Here is a 22,318-nt window from a genome sequence, read left to right as displayed (position 1 = left end):
CAGGAGCTCGTGTTTCTGGAGCGTTTTTTCAGAGGATGTCTATATTGCTCATCACCTACCTGCATCAAACCTGGTAAGGTGGTGGTGCAAATTACTTCTTAGGCCCAAATCTGATTTCACCGGGTTAGGGAATTGCCTCACCCGGGAGTTCCCTCTCTTGGTGAAATCAGATCTGAGCTAAGGGAACTCCCGGGTGAGGAAATTCCTTCTCCCAAGCAGATCAGCCTTCCCTTAGAATTCTGGATCATAAGAAATTACTCAGTTTGCTGCTCGTGGATCCTCTGCCAGTGGGTATCACTGAAGGGACTTGATCCTGGATAATTTAAATCTGAGCCCCCATTGTAGAGATGAGGAAAGCAAGGATTTTTCTGTGGTCACTGGTTTTCCCTCTGAGCCAAGCCTAAAGCTCTGTCCACCAGATCAGACTGAGTCTGGGGGGCTGGGTGAGTCTGATGGGCCACTCTGCACCCCCAGGTGTTCCCTGCCCCAGCTTACCACAGCGTCTGGGATGCTGATATCATCAGGACAGTGGGTGCCTGGGCTGCGGTCAAGGCTGGTGCTGGCAGCGACTCTGCCGACCTGGCTAGCCTCCGAGGAGTTTCTCAGCTGTGTGCAGGTGAGGCTCTCCAGGTAGGGTACCCCACCCCCGATCTCTTGGTACCCAGGCTGGGCCTTGGGGTTCTCTGCTGAGGGCCACTCCACTGGAACCCCAAAACTAGAAAAGACAGACACAACAGCTGCTGCCGAGACACAAAAGTCACTGTGGTATAAGGGATAGGGCAATGGGCTTGGTGTTAGAAAGACCAGAGTTCAAATCCCAGCATAGACACTGAATAGTTGTGTGACTGAACAAGTCACTTGATTTCTCTGTGCCTCAGTTTTCTCATCTGTAAAATGACTCAATGGTTCCCTTCTAGTTCTAAATCAGAAACTGTTCTTTTCTAAAAGAGATGGCAAATTGGGAGTAATGGACAGACAGGGGGCCAGAAATCTGTGTTACAGATCTAACAGTCTCTGTCCCTGAATCTCAGAATCAGACGTGATGACAATGTTCACATGACCCTATCGCTGCACAGGGGAACTCGGATGAGAGAGAGTTGGGACAATGACCTGTTGGAAAGCTCAATACAGTGATCTCGGAACGAGCCAGAGGGCTGGGGAGCCCCTGTCTGACACATAAGCTAGTAAAAGTCACAGTCGAGATTTGACTTTCACAGATGAGGAAACAGACAGAGAAAAGAAAGGGACTTGCCCAGTGTCCCCAGGTTTCTAAGTGTCTGCGGCAGAATTTGAACTTAGATCTTGCAGATTTTAAGCTCCACCCTGCCACTTTCCTACCTAGAAATATGTCTATTTATCTTCCTACGTCAGCTTTTTATGACCCATATTGGACTTTGTCACTGTGATTTCTCTCCCTTCTCGCTCCTCCTCCATGCCATTCCCTTTGTCCCTTTAGTGAAGGAACCTCCATTTTGGGGAGCGGAGGCAGGCCAGCTATGTTCCTTTCCCTTCCCAACTAGGCTGTGACCTCTTGTATCACCATGCCAGACATGGGCACCTTCCCTTCCCCTCCTCCCTTTTCTGTATTGTCTTCCCCTATTAATTTTAGCTCCTTATTAATTATAATAATTGTGATAATTTAATTGTAAGCCCCTTTCTTTTATTTGTATTGATATTTTGCTGCTTGATTCAGTGCCTGGCACAGAGTGGGTATTGAATAAATTTAATTCACCAGCCTGTCTGCCAGTTTCTGCCTTTGAATAATAAAGGGGTTTGATTGGGGAACCCCATAAGTCTACGATTTGAAGTCTCATCCGACAAAATGAATAAGACTAAGAAGAAGTTTTGTTTTTTTTTCCCCAGGCTGTCGGAGAATTGCACATCACTAATAACCATGTGAAAAGACAGACCAGATCCTTAGTCTGAGAAAGGGCCATCCCATTCCCAACCAAATGATCCAAGATGCTTAAAGATGGAACCCGTCAACCCTGGAGAGGCTCTGGGAAAGTCAGCCCCCTGGTGTGATGCTGCTGGAGATGCCATCAGCCTGATATTTCTGTCCAACAATTGGGAATTGTGTGAGAAAAGTCCCCAAACTGTTCGGAGGTTCTGACCCAGAGATCTCCCTGGTGGGCACATACCCTCCAGAGAGCAGAAATAGAAGGTAAGGTTCCTATTGAGCAAAATATTTATAGCAGTAATGTTTGTGGTAGACCCTCCCCACAAAAAACCCCTCCAACTCCTCAAACTAGAAACCTAGTAGTGCCCATCAGCTGGGAATTGCTGAATACACTGTATGAATCACAATGAAATGGAATTCAATGACCTCAGAAGACATAACCACTGTAAGAAATTCATACACTTAACACTTCCTGGCTGTGTGACCTTGGGCAAGTCACTTAACCCCAATTACCTCAGCAAAAAAAAAAAAAAAAAAAAAAAAAAAAAAAAAAAAAAAGAAAAAAGAAAAAGAAAGAAAGAAAGAAAAGAAAAGAAAAATAAAAGAAATTCATAGACAGTCAGCAAAGAGAAAGATAATGTGGGACCACAATGGTGCATGGGAAAGCAATATTTAATAGCAGCCAACCCCAGATTAACTATGGCAAATGACCTGATTCCAGATAAAGGTTCATGAAGGAACCTCACTTTTCTTGGAGAGAGGGAGAGGGAGACTGACAGGGAAATGTTGCCCAGAGAAGTGTAGGGATTGGAGGCCCAGGTTTTGTTTGAACTTTTTTTTTTTTTTTTTCTGGGAAGGGTCAGTTGAAATGAGTGTGATATTAAAACAATCTATCATGAAAACCAATATTTCTTCTTCCCTTCCTCCCTCCCTCCATTCTTCCTTCCCTTTCTTTCTTTCTCTTTTTCTTCCTTCCTTCCTTCCTTTCTTTCTCTCTCTTTCTTTCTCTCTCTCTTTCTTTCTCTCTCTTTCTTTCTTTCTCTCTCTCTCTCTTTGTTTCTTTCTTTCTTTCTTTCTTTTCCTTCCTTTCTTCCTCTTCTTTCTTTCTTCCTTCCTCTTCTTTCTTTCTTTCTTTCTTTCTTTCTTTCTTTCTTTCTTTCTTTCTTTCTTTCTTTCTTTCTTTCTTTCTTTCTTTCTTTCTTTCTTTCTTTCTTTCTTTCTTTCTTTCTTTCTTTCTTTCTTTCTTTCTTCTTCCTTCCTTCCTTCCTTCCTTCCTTCCTTCCTTCCTTCCTTCCTTCCTTCCTTCCTTCCTTCCTTCCTTCCTTCCTTCCTTCCTTCCTTCCTTCCTTCCTTCCTTCCTTCCTTCCTTCCTTCCTTCCTTCTAAAAAAGGAAAAAAATCTGGGATGGGACAGCTGAGTAATTGAAAGTGTGACGATAAAAACCTTTAGTTTTGAGGAGAGGTCAATAGTGGGATTAATGTTCCCAGAATTCAAAGTGAAAGGATCTAATGCCTCCAGAGATTTCAGCCTGGGGGCTTCTGGGCAACTGAAGAGCCGAAAGAAGGGGGGCCAAGAGCTGCTGGAGAGACGGGCTGATGCTGTGAACTTGGGTAAGGAGAAGGCAGAAATGTGATACGGGCTGTACGAGACACCTGGGCTGTCTAGAGTTTGCACCTGGAAATGCCCTCACACAGGAGAAAGTTTAGCCTTGCCACAGACTGGTTGAGTAACAACCACAATAAAGGAGACCGAAAGGTGTGAAAAAAAGGATTTGACTGTGGACTTTTAGAATCTGGCTTCCAATTCTGCCTCAACCACTTACTACATTAGCTGTGTGACCTCAGACAGGGCTTTGCTTTTCTCTTCTATTAAATGGGGAGCTGGAAGAGAGGATCCTAGAGTTCCCTTGCAGCCCAGCTCAGCATCAGGAGAGGGGACTTTGGGCTCCAAAAGAGGTCAGAGAGGTCCCCCCAGGGGAAAAAGCCCGCGCCATCTTGAGACAAGCTTAGTGTAGGCCCATGGCTCTGGAGCAGGAATGGACCAAGGCCATTGAATCCAACCAGTCTGCCCTCATTTTTTGTTAAGAATAAGAAACCTGATCTAGATCATATAACAAAATGTGTGGTACAGGATTTGAAGCCACAATCCCTGGGTTCCAAGTCCAGGACATTCTCCAGTCTATCATGATACCTCCAAGAATTATTCTCTTCATTATTCTCATTATTATTATTATTATTATTTTGGTCATAGCAATTCATGAGGAACTCTGGAAAGGTAGTGACCTGGATCAGGAAAGACTTACCTGGAGGACGTCTATGTCCTCATCATATGAGTATGGGCAGATCAAGAGTGTTCTCGCTATTCTACAGAGAGGGCTTAGGGTTAGAAAGTAAACATCGGGATTTGAACTCAGGTCTCTGGTCTCCAAGTCCAGGGATGTGTACAGTACAGCATCACCTTTCCCAAAGGAGCGGCAAGGAGGAAGAAGTGGGGGGTGAAGAGGAGGAGAGTGGGGGAGGAGCCGCATGACAACTCTGATGGCAGGAATCTGACCACAGGCCAAGGCTATTTGGCGCCCACTGGGTGAGGGCACAGGAAGGACTTCACACCCAAGGATGAGCCTCTGTCACTAGGGGGTAAGCCTAGAGGAGTCAGCCAGGGCTCAGGGTTCAGGGAAGGCTCCTTAAGACCAGCAGCATGCCCGCCACCCTCCTCTTCCACCCTCTACCAGGTGACATGCAGGTGTCTGGACCAGGACCTACCTCTTAGGCTTATGCCCAGGACAGTGGCCACTACCAACTCACAGTTGGGGCTCAAGATGCAGAGGGTGTCCTTGGGGTGCTGGGGACCTTGCTGCAGGTCACAGTAAGGGACTTCAGCCCCAGAGGTGTCCCTGTCTCCTGGAAAAGGAGAGGAGTAGCTGTTGAGATGTGGAGGAGCAGATACCCAAACGTGGGGGCTCCTCCACTCTGTTTTAATTCCTCATTGGGGGCAACCATGAGAATTGTGTGTGTGACTGGCTGTGTGACATTTGGAAAGTTGCTTTCCCCCTCTGTGAAATAAGAAGATTGGACTGGATGGTCCTTCTGGCTCTAATTCCTGTTCCTAAAAAGTCAGTGTTGAGCTTCTCCTTTACAGATCCCTATAGTGTGCCTTGTAACCTGGGTGCTGTTATCATGGGTGGAGAGATGGGCTTGTGGCATGGGGTGCGGAGGGGCAAGAGAAGCTAGAAGGTAGACAGGGAATAAGGATATAAGGAGGGAAGAGGGAAAAGAAAGAGCATGGGATTTCAGAATGTCAGAAGGACTCTAGAACAAGGGATATCAGAGCTGGGAGGGAATTTAGAACAAGGGATGTCAGAGGCAGGAGGGAGCTTAGAACAGGGGATGTCGGGGCTGGGAGGGAGCTTAGAACAGGGGATGTCAGGGCTGGGAGGGAGTTTAGAACAGGGATGTCAGGGCTGGGAGGGAGTTTAGAACAGGGGATGTCAGAGGCAGGAGGGAGCTTAGAACAGGGGATGTCAGGGCTGGGAGGGAGTTTAGAACAGGGGATGTCAGGGCTGGGAGGGAGTTTAGAACAGGGGATGTCAGGGCTGGGAGGGAGTTTAGAACAGGGGATGTCAGAGCCGGGAGGGAGTTTAGAACAGGGGATGTCAGAGCCGGGAGGGAGTTTAGAACAGGGGATGTCAGAGGCAGGAGGGAGCTTAGAACAGGGGATGTCAGAGCTGGGAGGGAGCTTAGAACAGGGGATGTCAGGGCTGGGAGGGAGTTTAGAACAGGGGATGTCAGGGCCGGGAGGGAGTTTAGAACAGGGGATGTCAGAGCTGGGAGAGAGCTTAGAACAGGGGATGTCAGATCCTGGAGGGGCTTAGAGCAGGAATGTCAGACATGAGAGGGACTTCAAAACAAAATGTTAGTAATGTGGAACATCAAAGCTGAAAGAGACCTTAGAACATAGAATGTTAGAATGTAAGGTGTCAGATGGAGGAAGTTTCTTAGGACTTGGAATATCAGAACTCAGGGAACCCCCAGGATGTTAGAACACAAACTCTCAGAACTAAGCAAGACCTTAGAACATAAATGTCAGAGATTAGAACACAAATCAGGGAGGGATGTTGAAACATAGAATATTACTACTCAGAATATACACTAACAAATAATAAAAGAACAATCCTTAGAATATGTACTAATAAATTAGAACCGGGAACGTTTCTTAACTTTTCTTTCCACCAGAGACCCCTTTTTGCCTGAGAAGTTTTTATGTGACTCTAGGTATGGAAGAGGTAAGCAGACCAAACAATTGCTCATAATAAATCATAATTTTGCAATTCCCACACTCAGTTAAGGAACCTTGTATAGGATGGAAAACTACAGTCTTAAAACAAAGTATCGGAGCTAGGAGGAACTTTAGAAAAGCGCGTCAGAACTAGAAGGGACTCCAGAACTTAGAACGGAGGAGGGATGTTAGAATGGGGAACGGGAGAGCTGGGAAATCGAGAACTAGGAATTTTAGGACGAAGACTTCGAGTACAAAGAGCATTAAGTCGGTGTGTTGAAACTTGCAGGGGTCTTAGAACGCAGGATGTCAAAGAGGGCTGAGGACCTAGAACGTTAGAACCCGGGCGTGTTGAGAGCTGGAGAACGTCTAATTCAGGGGTTCTTAACCCTTTCTGGGGCCCTCCCTCGCCCTCCCGGGAAGCAGGTTTTAGGAGCGTTAATGACCCAGGGTGAGGAGGGCAATCGGTGATCCCCGAATACAGGATCCGAGAGCCAGGCGGATCCCTGCTCCAGTCTATCCCGCAGATGCAAAGCCGGGCCTGGAGGTGACCCCCGGGGGTGGTGGTGGTGGAGGGAATATAAAGGAACTGGGACCAGCCAGCCGAGAAAAAGGGAAGAAGAGAGGGGACCTCTGGGATGAGGAGGGGGCGTGCGATTGCGGGGGTGCCGCAGGGGGGGCCGGGAGATCGGGGGCTCCCCCGCCGCGCGCCCAGGGGCTCGGCACCTCCGGGGCAGCGCCCCTCCCCCGCCCCGGGCTCCCCCAGCCCGTCGCGAGCCCTCGAGGAGTGGGGGAAGGGCCGGCTCCCGGGTCCTCCCAGCCCGCCCCGCCCTTCTCTGCTTACCTGGGAGCGGAGGGCAGGCTGGAGGGCTCCGGGCAGGGCAGGGCCGGCCGGCTGTCAGCGCCCTTGTCCCCCCGGGGGGCGCGCTGCTCGGGCCCCCGCGCCGCGGCCCGGACTCCCAGCCCCGGCAGCGGCGGCAGTAACCCTAGAGGGGCTGGCCGGGAGGGAGCGAGGGCCCTCATTACTCTTTCATAAGCCGGAGCCGGGCCAAGAACAATGCCGCAAATGAAACCGGCCGGAACTTGACACCTGCCGAGCTCACCTGAGGGCCCCAGGGAGCGGGGAGAGGGGCCCGGGGAGCCACACGCACCGCAGGGGCTCGGACCCGCCGGCCTGCCGGGGCGGGAGGACGGGGCAGTGAGGCCAGTCCCAGAAGCCCCTTGGTCTCTGCCCCGGACTCGACGGGGAGAAGGGAGGCACGGATCCCCGCGCCCGGGCAGGAACCAGCCCTTTGGGACCCAGGCTGACTCCCCAGCTCCCAGGCTTTCCCGGTGTGGGGAGGAGGGGACAAGGGCCGGGGACACTGTGTCCTCCCCGGAGCCAGTCTGAATCAGAGCAGGTCAGTGGGTGGAGGCTGTCCCCAGAGGCCGGGGGAGGTCACCAGATGCACAGCTCAGGCAATGTTCGGACTCCCCTCGTGGTACCCAAGGGGACCTTCCTATCTCTCGCTGATTCGGTACTCAGACTTCTTGTCTCTTTGTTTCCCCTCCCTCCCCTCGTCGAACAACCCAGATCCCTTCTGGGGCCGTGACCCAGTTCCCAAAGAGACGCTGGCTTCTCCGACACCTCACTGAATCTCCACCCCGCCCTCCCACCCGGGCACTGAGAACCCACAGCGGGAGCTACCGCTACTCGGACGGTCCCGTGACCCAGGGTGACTCAGTTTCCCCCCCATGCTCAATACCCAAATCTCCCTTTTGGTCTAATGAGCGGTAGCTTAGCCCAGAGGTTAGAGTAGGATTTCTCAGGCTGGTCTTAGATCCCGTACCTCTATGGAAGCTTATTCTCCTTCTTGCCCCACATCCCATTTGTTGGCATTTGCTATTCCCTAACCTCAGCTTGCCATTTCCCACTTCCGAGCGTGTGCCCAGGTCATCCCTCCGCTCCCAGGGAGCCCTGCTCCACACCTGGGGCTTTCAAATCCTTATCAGATGTCACTTCCTCTGAGCTGATTTCCTGATTCCCACTTCTCCCTTCTGCTGAAATTTCCCTAGAGGGCTCCTCAAATTTCCGAAGGGCCCATTGGTGGAATTCTTCCATCCCCCGCATCCCTCTACTTTCCATCATGTTTATGTGTGTTTGTAGGGCAGAGTCATTTTTTAATCCCTGGCTTGGAGCACAGTGCCTTACAACCCTATACAAGGTGCTTAATAGAATTTCCGTTGGGTTTGAATGGCGAGGATTCCATGGGAGCTGGCTGGGCTTCCAAGGCATCTTACAAAGATCACACACACACAAAACGGGAAAGGGGCAGCTGGGTGGTGCAGTGGATAGAGCATCAGCCCTGAAGTCAGGAAGAACCTGAGTTCAAATGTGACCTCAGATACTTAACACGGCCTAGCCGTGTGACCCTGGGCAAGTCACTTAACCCCAAGTACCTCAGCGAAAATAAAACAAAACCAAACTCACAAAAACCAAACAAAGATGACATAAAAACTCGTTGGAATTTCCCAGAACCACCCAAGCATTCTATGAGTGCTTCCTGGGTTCCAAGGAAGCTCTTCATGCAGATCTGTCTGTGTCCTTGTAAAAAGCCCCAATTTCTTTCTGTTCAAAGTTTCTCTGAAACTACATTTTTTTTTTTCCAGAATCAGATTAATTTCCCTTCTTCAAGGACTATTTGTCTAAAACTTGTGCAATGTTCCCAAGTGTGACCATAAACAATAGCAAAGAGAGCTTCCGTCCTTCTTTACACTTAGTGCCCAGCTCCAGATTCTCTGAATGGATTTTAAAAACAAAAACTACAAAAGTTCTGTGACTTTTACAAGTTTGACACCTCCTGGGTTGGAACGTAGGCCAAAGTCCCAGCTGGCTTTGGCAAGCCCCGGGGGCATGGGTCATACATCACAGACAGCTGAGAAGTCAGGGAGATGGAGACAGGGATGTTTTGAAAGGGGGTTGGGGTCAATCACTCACCCAAATCAATCACATGTTTTTAAGCACCTACAGTATATAGTGTTGGGCAGGTTTTACAAAGATAAACCCTGAACATTCTGTACCCTCAAAGACCTTATATCTGAGTTTGGGGATGGGGTTGTACCACATGACCTCCAGTGTCATTTCTAATTGTTTTTTCAAGCTTCTCTGATCATCTAATTTAATCTTCCCAATCTCCACCTTCTTTTTTTGTAGATGAGAAAACTTAAATCGGAGAATTGACTTGTCCAAGGTCATATTGTGCATGGGTGATTGTTCCAGGCCTTCCGAATCAGTCACCGCCTTTATTCCCCATCCTCAATCCTACTCACCCGGCTGACTTCATACGGTTGGCTTACCTGCCGTGTGCTGGGGTCATAGTGGGCCTCCTGGACATCAGAACAATTTTGGCAGTGATTCTCCGCAAACACACTGGCCTCAAAGTGCTCATATGAGATATTGTCTGTCACCTTCTCCATCATGGAAAAGGTCTAGGCCAGGGCTGGCCCCCAGGATGGGACCCACTCACTGGCAGGCTCCTAGAATGCAAAAAAAAGAAGACAGATGTCAGATATATCTGCTCCCAAATGCTCTCCTTACACACACACACACACACACACACACACACACACACACACACACACACTCACACACAAATACATACACACAACTGGTCTTCCATTGAACCATCAAAGGTATAATCTTCACAAAATGCCAATCACAGCCTCTCTGTCATTTAGCTTCATGAATCACTACGTTCAAAAAAGAAAAAGAAAAAAACATTTTGCAGCCAGTCATCCATGGAGTGGGATTTTTTACACTTACACAAGCCAGGCCTGGGAGAATCAGTGAACACTTGTATGTAGATGGGAGAGCGTTCTACAGCTAGGCTCGCCTCTGGGATGTGATAAGGAATTGGAGGGAGAGCTCTGGGGACGAATAAACAGGCCCCAGGGACAGAGACTCAGTCCAGACAAGAGTGGTAAGATTTTACTCACATCCTTCACATCAACAGATTTGTAGGTTCTTTGGATCCAGAATCCCTTTGAAAGTAAAGATATTGTATAAAAAAAAAAAAAAAAAGGAACTGCACTCTACAGAATCAGGGGATGTTAGAGCTTGAAGAGACCATGGAACAGAGATCTGTGCTGGAGAGACCTTAGAACAGGCAATGTCAGAGCCGGGAGGGAGCTTAGAACAGGGGATGTCAGAGCCGGGAGGGAGCTTAGAACAGGGGATGTCAGAGCTGGGAGGGGGCTTAGAACAGGGGATGTCAGAGCTGGGAGGGAGCTTAGAACAGGGGATGCCAGAGCTGGGAGGGAGCTTAGAACAGAGGATGTCAGGGATGGGAGGGGGCTTAGAATAAGGAATGTCATAGCTGGGAGAGGACATGGAACAGGGGATACCAGAGCTGGGAGGGCCCTGAGAATGGAGAAGAATCCCTTATAGTAAAGAGTTTCAGAGTTGAGAGGGCCTCAGAATAGGGACTGTCAGAGCCAGGAGGGACTTTAGAATAGGGAATGTTAGAGATGGAAGGAATCTTAGGTGTTCTTTAACAGCCCCTCCCACCCCTTCATTTTACCCAGCAGGAAACTGAGGCCCAACAGTGTGAAGTCATAGAGAGAGCCAGGGGTTCCAGGGCTGAGTTTCCCAAGCAGCAGCCTCCCTCCCAACCTCCTCTTCTTCGCACTGTTATCCCCGTCTCTATCAGAGGCAGGGTCATTGCCCAACAAGGCCCAAGAAGAAACTCGGGAAGCCTTGGGAGACTTGCTGAGCCGCTGATATGTATAATTATCATCTTAGTCGGCTCCCGGAGTCAGCAGGCAGCCGCCGGAGCCCTAGCATGGGAGCTTTCTCCCTTTCTGCCTCTTGCAGCCCACAGAAAGGGATAGGGAAGACTCTCTAGAACCCTTTCTCTTCCAAGCACAAACAGCCAGGCTGGGAGCCACGCAGAGTGGCCCAGAGTCCCTCAAACCTCGGGCAGCCGGGCACAGGGAAGACGAGCTCCTCCGCCTGGGGGGCGGCGGCTGGAAGGTTCCCCGTTTACCATCAATCAGAACAACAACAATTTCTATTTCCCTAGCCCTACAAGAGGGCTAAAGCTCACTCCAGCCAACGAAGCGCGCAGAGCGAAGCTTATCGGGACTGGTTTAAAGTTAGAGCGGAGTCTTTGGAGTGGGAAGGTTTGGCTTCCAACCCCGACTCCCGTTAGCTTCTGGGGGGATGGCCCCGGGAAGCCCCGGGAAGCCCTGGAGAAGACAGATTCCCACCCCGCGTGCCAAATAAAGAAATCGGACTGGAGGTGCTCTTCGTTCCCTTCAGCCCTTGCCCAGGACGGCTCTGCCAGTGGGTGCCAGGGGCAGGATTACAGCTCGGCTCTCTGCTGACCCCAGAGACAGCCCCTTTCCGTACTCCAACAAGCCCCTGATTGATGAATTTCAGGGCAAGCTGTTGGGCCCGAGGACCAAGGACTAGCCTCCCTCCCCAGGGACCAAGGACTAGCCTCCCTCCCCAGGGACCAAGGACTAGCCTCCCTCCCCAGGGACCAAGGACTAGCCTCCCTCCCCAGGGACCAAGGACTAGCCTCCCTCCCCAGGGACCAAGGACTAGCCTCCCTCCCCAGGGACCAAGGACTAGCCTCCCTCCCCAGGGACCAAGGACTAGCCTCCCTCCCCAGGGACCAAGGACTAGCCTCCCTCCAAAGGGACCAAGGACTAGCCTCCTTCCTCAGGATCCCCGGCAGCATCCGGCCGATGGATGGGGCTGGGCTGGGAGGGGCGAGGTCTTTTTCTGGCAGAGCCAGTCCTCCCTGGGGGTCCTCCTGGCCCCCAGGATCTGCCTTGCCATTTCTCCCCCTCCCCCCCTACTGAGCGCTCTCCTAGGCTGGAAGGCCATTTCCTCCCCCCTCTCCCTCCTCGTCCTCCCAGCTCTCGCTCTGACAAGGACGGCGTGCAGAAAGAAGGCTCACTCCCTGTCCTTTCCTCCCCGGAGAGAATAAAGAATCCCGGTTTCCCGGGGCCACTCAAGAGCCGGCCCCTCACCATGCACCCCCACCCAGATTTCAAAAAAGAAAAAGATTGAAGAGCCTTGCACGCAAGCAGCCCAGGCTGCTAGGCGACCTTTGCAAAGGACCTGGGATTTGCAATGAATTATTCAGAAGGCAGCCGGGGAGAAATCCGTTCCGGACACTGGAGGGAGTGAGCCTTATTCTGGGCAGTGCACTCGCTGCTCCGCGCCCCGGCTCCTTCTGCTCAGCATGCACGCGCTCACTTTCTTCCTGCACCCCTGCATCCCTGCACCTCTCCATCCCTGCATCCCTGCATCCCTGCATCCCTGTATCCCTGCACCCCTGCATCCCTGCATCCCTGCATCCCTCCTTCCTTCCCTCGGGCCCCGTACCTTGCATTTGTCTGGGAGTGCGCGCCCCGGCCGAGCCGAGGACTCCTTCTCTCTTCTCTTTTTCCTTTTTCTTTCTTTCTCTCTCTCTCTCTTTTTTTAAACACAATGAATCCGAACGTTCCCTAGGAGGGGAAGGAGATAGGCCGCTTCCCCTTGCCAGTCTTCCATAGGCTCCATCTAGGAGGCTCATTTGCATGAAGCCCTCCCCATTGGCTTTTCGGGGTGGGGGCGGGGCTTCGGAAAGCCGCCTCAGGGGCGCCGGGCTGGCAGCTAATTTGGCCTCGGGGCAGTGGGAAAGGCTGGCAGCCTGGGCAGGCTGCCCAGACTGCTTGTCCAGTGGCTGCGATTTGACCCGAGGGGTCCCCCAGCGGAAGGAGTGGGTGGGGTGAAGAGGGCCCCCCCAGAGGCAGCCTGATATCCCCTTTGATCTCCTTACCTGTCCAGGTAATTGTCTGTTCCCCTGACCTCCCTTTGCCTCAGTTCTCTGCCACTGTTTTTCCTGTACATCATTGGGGAGATGTGTGTTGATTCTTGGTTTAGGGGAGCACTGTTGAAACTGGCTGTGACACCATCTGCATAACTATGGACAGCTACCTTCTCATCTCTGAGCCTCGACTTCCCCTTCTGTAAAATGGAAGAAGTAGGATCAAGTTACATCTAAAGTTCGGTGCACTGACAAACAACGCATGAGGGGTGTGGAAGACTGTAGAGGAAAGTGTTGAGATCCCAGCTCTGTCATCGGGTCCCATCCGGTGTAATAGGAAGGAAGGAATAGGGCTGGACCATCCCCAGGTCCCTTCTAGGCCTCATACTTCCCATTCTAGAGAGGCTTCCTCAAAGCTCTGATGCTTTATTTTCTAACAATCCCTGTTCTAAGGTCCCTCCCAGATCTGATATTCTGTAGTTTTCTCCTTTCTAATTCTTGCTCTTCCTTCAAAGCCTTACTCAGTACTCACCTCCTCCAGGAAGCCTTCCCAGGCCTGTATTTAACTCATTCAACAATCGATTTAATAAATGCTTATAATATTTTTAATATTGGAAAAAGTTCCAGATGTGGCCCAGGACAGAGCAGGCTGCCATTAAGTTCAGCTATAGACTCATCATAACCTCGCTGACAGAGAAATGGTTACAAATTTTCATCACTGAGGCAGCATGGGGTGATGGGAAGAACCTTGGACTGAAATCACTGAACTTGAATAAAATCCAGGTTCAGTTCCTTATTACCTGTATAATCTTAGACAAAAACCTTCTCTTCTCTGGGTTTCTATTTCTCCATCAGTAAAATAAAAGGGTTAGATTAGGTGGCCCTTAAGGTCCTTTTGGCTCCATATTTATGATTTTATGCTAATATGGTGGCCAAGCTCTGGAGGCAGAAGGATTGAATCTGCTTTAATGAAGGGACAAAGTACAGAGCCCTTTACTAGATAAAGTACGGCGGTTAGGGGAAAAGTCCACTTCAGTCATGGTCTTGTAGAGCTCACATCTAGAAGGGATGAGGGCATTAAGGGAAGGGACAGTTCCATCGGAGGCAGTGAGAGAAAAAAGGTTGTTACCATTTATGAGACTAGGACAGTTCCTGGAGGAGGTAAATGCCTTCTTTGCTTGACATGGTGATGATCCTGGATACTCAGAGCACACTCCCCCGTTTCATCTCACTGAGCTGGAGCGCCTATGAGGAGGACTCCAGCCAAGGACTGTCTGTCTGTGGTATTAGGACTAATACATCAGACAGTTGGGGCTGGGGGGGGGGGATGGAGAAGATGGAGGGAGAGAAGGAGAGAGAAGAAATTTTCAGACACAGAAGCTCATTGAGACCATGTCCTTATAGAGATTCTGATCTATCTTCCTGCATTTGTGGATCAAATCAAAGTCTGGATGGGGAGAATGGACACGGGAGACAGAGTGAATGTTGGGTACCATACACAGGAACTGGGAAGTGAGGGAGAAGAGTTGTATTGGAGCTAAGTTTCGAATTTGAGATGCAGGGAGGGTGGGGCATCCAGGCGTGGCAATTGAGCTCAGAAGAGAGATAAGAATATATTCAATGAGTTGTGTGTCCTACTTGGCTATATATTTATTTGTTATGAGAGAGTTAAGGAGTTAGTAATTAGAGACAGATGGAGAGAGGAGAGAGAGAGAAAAAAGAAAGGAATGAAGGGCAGAAGAAAGGGAGAAGAAAAAAGCATCAGTGAAACAATAATAAAGATACATCAAAGAAAACAAAATGTTCAGAAGGGAACAACAAACAGCAATTTTGTTACTGCCTTCTTAAATTTAATATACAGTTTCAAGGGACAAACTGAATGATACAGAAATTTGCAGCTTTATGATTATAATAATAATAAAAAGAAAGTTTAAACTTAAAAAAAAAAGAAAGAAAGAGGAGAAAGAGGTCCAGATTGGAGAGATCTGGAAGACGTCTGCGTGGAGGTAGTGGTTGAAACCTTGAGAATAGAAGTGATTGTTGTGGAGGTGAGGTGACTGAGGACAGGGATTTGGGGAACATCCACTTGATGGAATCAGAAAAGGAAGAGAAAGCAGTGGAAGAAAATGAGAAGTTCATTGAGAGAGATGGGAGGCAAGCATGTGAGAGTGATGTTTCTGAAGCCTAAGCAGAGGGGAGTACCCAGGAGGACAGGGTGATTAGTTGTGTGTCAAAGGTACAGAGACAGAGCATTCAAAAAAGGCCAACATTTCTGAAAGGCTTGCTATGTGCCAGGCACTGTGCTAAATGGGCAAATAAAAAAGACAGCTCCTGCCCTTCAGAAGTTTATAATCTAATGGGGAGGGACAACAATAAAAAAGAAAGCAGAAAATGGGAGAGAAGGAGAAATACACAGTAAAGGTCAAGGATGGGGTAGGAGGAGTGGAAAAGCCAGAGGAGTGTAGACAAGCAGGAAAAAAAAAAAAAGAAGGCATTGAGAAGTGATAGCTGGGAGGTCTTTAGGAACCTCAAAGAGAGAAAGTTCAGACACAATGCAATGAGGTGAGAGGTGATGGAGTGATGAGGAAGCACCTCCAACTTCCTATTTTATTTTTTAAATAAAAATGTTTTTTCTCAAAAAAATGGAATTTCTGGAATTTTAATGTTTTTTTCTGGAGGGAAAATATAAATTAGTTCTTGACCTAGTATTTTTAGTTGAAATGTGCAAAATAAACCCAGGATAGAGAGAAAGTTGTTTGGTACCTATTTGAATGGGTGGAAGGAAGTAATTTATTTTCTTTTCCTTTTTTGATTGAGGAGACAAGGCTTGTTGACTTGTGAAAAAGGAGAGTTTGAAAGTAAATGAGAAATAGGATGGTAGGAGATGAAGGGTGAAGCTCGTGTTTAGCCAAAGGGCAAAAAAGTGGCAGCTCAGGATTCAAAATGGGCACACCTCATTTCCCTGTGTTTCTTGCTTTCTTTGGTTAAACTCTATTATTTGAGTAATGGAGAGGACTCCTGGTTTTTTGGAGGGAGAGTCACTGAGAAGTAAGAATGAGCTTAAAAAAAAAAAAAAAAAAAAAAAAGGATGACTAAGGCTAAAGAGATGCTTGGGAGGGAAATGAACGTTGGAGCAAAGACCTGATGAAGGAAAAAGGATGAAAAGGGCTCCTGGTCACAGGAAGGAACTCTTCCCTAGGCTGAAGTGGAGGATGAGAGACCAGACTGGGAAACACGTTTGGAAAGAAGGAAGTGAGGAAGCTGCCCCTGGAAGACCCCAGTATTCTCATGGAGATAGGAAGTGGGTGTGCTGGAGCCCCAAGTGCATAGAACTTGTCGAACTTGCTCACCTTCCTGTGTAGGTATTTGCACCAGGCTGACAATACAAAGCTGGACTTGCTTTATTGTTTTGTTAATTGTCTAGACTTAAGAAAGAGTTGGAAAAAATGCTAATGCTGTGGATTGAGCTTAAAATGTTTCTTGGGAATATTTAAAAAAAAACCCAAACCACATCTTTGTTAAACATTTATCAGCATATCCCAGCAGCTAGACCCTGTTTTTAATTGATTTTGCTTAACTGTATTTTTTTTTTTTTAACACTGGGAAGAATTCTGTTGGGGGACGGTGAGTCCTTAGAAAGTGAAAAGGATATATTTTTCAGGATACTTCATTTCCCTCCCAAGCATCTCTTTAGCCTTGGTAATCTTTTTAAAAGATCATTATTACTTCTCAGTGACTCCCCCCTCCAGAAAACCCAAAGTCCTCTCCAATAACCAGAGAATAGAGTTTAGCCAAACAAAGCAGGAAACCCAGGGAAATAAAGTGTTCATTCTGAATCTCGAGCTGCCACCTTTCTGCCCCTTGGCTAAACACTAAAACTTGGGACTGTTAGTGGAGCTGTGAAGTCATCATTCCACTCTTCTGGAGAGTTATTTGGAATCATGCCCAAAGGCTATAACACTGTATATGCTTTGATCCAACACTGTCACTAGTGGGTCTGTATCCTAAAGAGAGTCCCCTCCCTCAAAAGGATCTCTTTGCACAACAATATTTATGGCAGCTCTTTCTGTGATAGCAAAGAATTAGAAATTGAAAGGATATCTATCAATTGGGGAATGACTGTATAAGTTGTGGTATATAATTGTAATGGATTTCAACATTTCAACAGTATTGTGCTATAAGAAATGATCAGCAGGATGGTTTCAGAAAAAGACTTATATGAACTGATGCACAGGGATGAGAGTAGAACCAGGAGATCATTGTACACAGTACAATATTGTACAATGATCAAGTCTGAGTGACTTAGCTATTCTCAGCAATCCAATGACCTAAGATGATTCCAAAGGAAAAACACTATCCTTCTCCAGAAAAAGAACTGATGCAGTTTGAATACAGATTAAAGAATAATCTCCCTTCTGTTTTCTTTCTTTCTCTCTCTCTTTCTTTCTTTCTTTCTTTCTTTCTTCTTTCTTTCTTTCTTTCTTTCTTTCTTTCTTTCTTTCTTTCTTTCTTTCTTTCTTTCTTTCTTTCTTTCTTTCTTTCTTTCTTTCTTTCTTTCTTTCTCTCTCTCTTTCTTTCTTTCTTTCTCTCTCTCTCTTTCTTTCTTTCTTTCTCTCTCTTTCTCTCTTTCTCTCTTTCTTTCTTTCTTCTTTCTTTCTTTCTTCTTTCTTTCTTTCTTTCTTTCTTTCTTTCTTTCTCTCTCTCTCTCTTTCTTTCTCTCTCTCTCTCTCTTTCTTTCTTTCTTTCTCTCTCTTTCTCTCTTTCTCCTTTCTTTCTTTCTTTCTTTCTTCTCTCTCTCTTCTTTCTTCTTTCTTTCTTTCTTTCTTTCTTTCTTTCTCTCTTTCTTTCTTTCTTTCTCTCTCTCTCTTTCTTTCTTTCTTTCTTTCTTTCTTTCTTTCTCTCTTTCTTTCTTTCTTTCTTTCTCTCTCTTTCTCTCTTTCTCCTTTCTTTCTTTCTTTCTTTCTTTCTTTCTTTCTTTCTTTCTTTCTTTCTTTCTTTCTTTCTTTCTTTCTTTCTTTCTTTCTTTCTTTCTTTCTTTCTTTCTTTCTTTCTTTCTTTCTTTCTTTCTTTCTTTCTTTCTCTCTCTCTTTCTTTCTTTCTCTCTCTTTCTCTCTTTCTCCTTTCTTTCTTTCTTTCTCTCTCTCTCTTTCTTTCTTTCTCTCTTTCTTTCTTTCTTTCTTTCTCTCTTTCTTTCTTTCTTTCTTTCTCTCTCTCTCTTTCTTTCTTTCTTTCTTTCTCTCTCTCTCTTTCTCTCTTTCTCCTTTCTTTCTTTCTTTCTTTCTTTCTTTCTTTCTTTCTTTCTTTCTTTCTTTCTTTCTTTCTTTCTTTCTTTCTTTCTTTCTTTCTCTTTCTTTCTTTCTCTCTTTCTTTCTTCTTTCTTTCTTTCTTTCTTTCTTTCTTTCTTTCTTTCTTTCTTTCTTTCTTTCTTTCTTTCTTTTTCTTTCTTTCTTTCTTCTTCTTTCTTTCTTTCTTTCTTCTTTCTCTCTCTTCTCTCTTTCTCCTTTCTTTCTTTCTTCTTTCTTTCTTTCTTTCTTCTCTTTTGCAATATTTCATATTGACCTCTGAAGGTCACCTATTCTCCACATTTCAATCTCAGTTATAGGACTGGAAGGCACCTCCAGTCCAACAGTAATACCAACAGTAATACCGATGGGGAAACTGAAGCTTTGCCCAAGATCACAGGAGTAGCCATCATCAGAGGTATGATTTGATGAACCTGTATGAGCTCCTGACAGACAAACAAAATGCTCAGCTGCATGCACACTGAAACTTTTTTTAATTAATTAATTAATTTTAAAAATTAATCTTTATAATTATAACATCCCTTGTACTCTCTTCTGTTCCGAATTTTTCCCCTCCTTTCCTCCACCCCCTCCCCTAGATGGTAGGCATTCCCATACATATTAAATATCTTATAGTATATCCTAAGTACAATATATATGTGCAGAACCGAATTTTGTTGTTGTTGTTGCAAAGGAAGAATTGTATCTGGAAGATAAAAATAATCTGGGAAGAAAAAAAAATGCTCACAGTTTACACTCATTTCCCAGTGTTCCTTTTCTGGATGTAGCTGATTCTGTCCATCACTGATCAATTGGAATTGGATTAGCTCTTCTCTATGTTGAAGATACCCACTTCCATCAGAATACATCCTCATACAGTATCATTGTTGAAGTGTGTAATGATCTCCTAATTCTGCTCATTTCACTCAGCATCAGTTCCTGTCAGTCTCTCCAGGCCCCTCTGTATTCCTCCTGCTGGTCATTTCTTACAGAACAATAATATTCCAGAACATTCACATACCATAATTTACCCAACCATTCCCCAATTGATGGACATCCATTCATTTTCCAGTTTCCAGCCATTACAAAAAGGGCTGCGACAAACATTTTGGCACACACAGGTCCCTTTCCCTTCTTTAGTATTCCTTGGGATATAAGCCCAGGAGTAGCACTGCTGGATCAAAGGGTGTGCACAGTTTGATAACTTTTTGGGCATAATTCCAGATTGCTCTCCAGAATGGTTGGATTCTTTCACAGCTCCACCAAAAATGTATCAGTGTCCCAGTTTTCCCACAACCCCTCCAACATTCATCGTTATTTGTTCCTGTCATCTTAGCCAATCTGACAGATGTGTAGTGGTATCTCAGAGTTGTCTTAATTTGCATTTCTCTGATCAATAGTGATTTGGAACACTCTTTCATATGAGTGGAAATAGTTTTAATTTCATCATCTGAAAATTGTCTGTTCATATCCTTTGACCATTTATCAATTGGAGAATGGCTTGATTTCTTATAAATCAAAGCCAATTCTCTGTATATTTTGGAGATGAGGCCTTTATCAGAACCTTTAACTGTAAAAATGTTTTCCCAATTTGTTACTTCCCTTCTAATCTTGTTTGCATTAGTTTTGTTTGTGCAGAAACTTTTTAATTTGCTATAATCAAAATTTTCTATTTTGTGATCAATAATCGTCTCTAGTTCTCCTTTGGACACAAACTCCTTCCTCCCCCACAAGTCCGAGAGGTAAACCATCCCATGTTCCTCCAATTTATGATTTCGTTCTTTATGGCTAAATCTTGGACCCATTTTGATCTTATCTTAGTATGTGGTGTTAAATGTGGGTCCATGCCTAGTTTCTGCCATTGAAACTTTTTTTTTAACTTGGCCAATGTAGGGATTTATTTTTCTTGATTGTATGTGGTTGTAAGAGGATTTCTGTCATTTTTCTTGCTTTCTCAATGGTGGTGGAAAGAGGGGAAAGAAAACAGATTTTGATTTGAAAATTAAAAAGACTATATATATACACATTGAATAAGTCCTCCCTCTCTGGGATTCCTCTGTAAAATGAGGGGACTGGACAAGATGATCTTCAAAGTCCCTTTCAGCCCTCAGACCTGTGATACCACAAGGATGTGTAGATTCGAAGGGAGTTGATGCTTCTCTTGTGTTAAGGACCCCCACAACTCTTCCCCCCCCATTTCCCCCTTCCCTCCATCTCAAAATATCAGAGGGAGACTGAAGCAAGGAGTATGGCTATCCAAAATGCAGTGAGGGAGCAGGCAAGCCAGGGCAGATCCTAGAGACCTGTGAGCAGAGGCAGGGCAAGAAGAGAATAATGATTATGACAAGAAAAATAATAATCCCTTCTCAGCAGGGAGGCCCAGGCACCCTTAGCTCCTGAAGCCTCACACCTTTCCTGTGATATAGGTAATAGAGAGGTATTATTAACCCATTTTACAGATGGGGAAATTGATGCTCCAGAAGTTGCAGAGTGGAGTGTGTTTCCTGTTTCTCTTAGTCCATGCTCTCCCCACCTACAGCTGGCCCCTTGCCCCAAGGCATATGAAGTCATAGACATCAGTGGGTCCTTCTGAGGCTGCTGTGGAGGAAGGGGTAAAGCAGCAAAAGAAAACATTGCAAATAAAAAAATGAAACATTGGGAATGGAATGTGAAGCTAGACCTTGGCTCCTAGATCAACCCTTCCCTGTGAGAGCCTCCTCTTCCTCGACTCCACTTCCTGCCAGTACAGTTAAACTGATTTTCTGTTGTTCTCTAGACAGGACAACCTATGTCCACCATTTTATCCTATCACCATGCCTTTGCCCTGGCTGTGACCCCTATGCCTGGAATGCACTCCTTCCTCACCTCCCATCTCGAAGAATCCCCCATTTTCCTTCAAAGCTCAGTTCAAGAGCCACCCCCGTATATGAAGTTCCCTGATCCTTCTAGTTGCTTCCCTCACCCCTCCAAATTACCTTATATTTATTTGACATGTTGTTTCACTGATAGAATGTGAGGTCCCTTTTGTTGTTGCTCAGTTGTTTTCCAATCATGACTTACTCTTTGCAACCCCATTTAGGGTTTTCTTGGCAGAGATGCCGGGAGTACTCTGCCACTTCCTTCTCCAGCCAATTTTACAGATGAGGAAACTGAGGCAAATGGGGTAAAATGACTTGCTCAAGATCAAACAGCTAAGAAGTTTTTGATGCTGGCTTTAAACTTGGATCCTGAGTCCACTTTGCCAACTAGCTGCCAGGTCCCAATATAGTTCCTCAGATCTTTTGGACAAGACTCTCCTTCGGAACTTTAGGATTCAGCCTAACTGGCTTTCTCTCTGATCTCTGCCCTCGTCTCCTACCTCTACACACTTGCACTGGCTGTGACCCATTTAGATTGAATTCTGTCTTTACTTACACCTTATGAGATCTTCTCCAAGTCCTTCAACTGCTGGTGTCTTCTTTTCTGAATAACTTGACATTTAAAAAAAATTATTCATTTTGTGCATACTTATATATATTCAATTCAACTATATATATATATATGGAATATAGTCAATGTAACAATATATATCAATTCAACTTAATAAACATTTATTAAGCACTTACTATATGCCAGATATTGTGTTAAATACATCGGGGATACAAAAAGGCAAAAAGACAGTTCCTGTCTTCTTCAAGACAGGCAGCAAGGTTGCTCACTGGATAAGGGGGAATAAGGAGGATCTGAGTTCAAATCTACCCTCAGACACTTGTGTGATCACTTCACCCTGATTGCCAAATGAACAGCAGAAGGAAATGACAAAGCCCTCCATTATCTCTGCCAAGAAAACCCCAAATGGGATCGTGGAGAATTACTTAGGATTGAAAAACATTAACAGCCCTGAATCTCCTGCTAATTAGAATAATACATAGGGGCAGCTAGGTGACAGAGTACTGGTTCTGGAGACCAGAGGGCCTGAGTTCAAAGGAGGCCTCAGGCACTTACTATCTGTGTGACATTGAGCAAGTCACTTAACCCTCTAAAATAAACAAATAATAAACAAATAATAATAGATATTATTA

General features: G+C 46.2%; 1 protein-coding gene and 1 long non-coding RNA gene across 2 annotated transcripts in view; one reads left to right on the top strand and one right to left on the bottom strand.

The window, feature by feature from the left end:
- TRIOBP (TRIO and F-actin binding protein) overlaps positions 1-9,683 on the bottom strand; it is an 84,577-nt gene extending 74,894 nt beyond the window's left edge. Inside the window, 5 exon segments of the mRNA XM_074267251.1 lie at positions 496-715; positions 4,663-4,681; positions 4,684-4,785; positions 4,788-4,800; positions 9,512-9,683. Of these exon segments, the coding sequence (XP_074123352.1) occupies positions 496-715; positions 4,663-4,681; positions 4,684-4,785; positions 4,788-4,800; positions 9,512-9,634 (477 nt within the window). The 5' untranslated portion in view covers positions 9,635-9,683.
- LOC141542668 (uncharacterized) lies at positions 392-21,724 on the top strand. The gene is made up of 3 exons (XR_012482230.1): positions 392-616; positions 1,864-2,164; positions 21,337-21,724. It is a non-coding gene; the product is annotated as an uncharacterized LOC141542668 (long non-coding RNA).
- Positions 21,725-22,318: the final 594 nt, after the last annotated feature.

The sequence above is a fragment of the Sminthopsis crassicaudata genome, chromosome 5 (genome assembly GCF_048593235.1).
Source record: "Sminthopsis crassicaudata isolate SCR6 chromosome 5, ASM4859323v1, whole genome shotgun sequence".
NCBI classification, from domain to species: Eukaryota; Metazoa; Chordata; class Mammalia; order Dasyuromorphia; family Dasyuridae; genus Sminthopsis; species Sminthopsis crassicaudata.
Note: the sequence above shows the minus strand (reverse complement) of the source record. Positions and strands in the feature narration are given on the sequence as shown.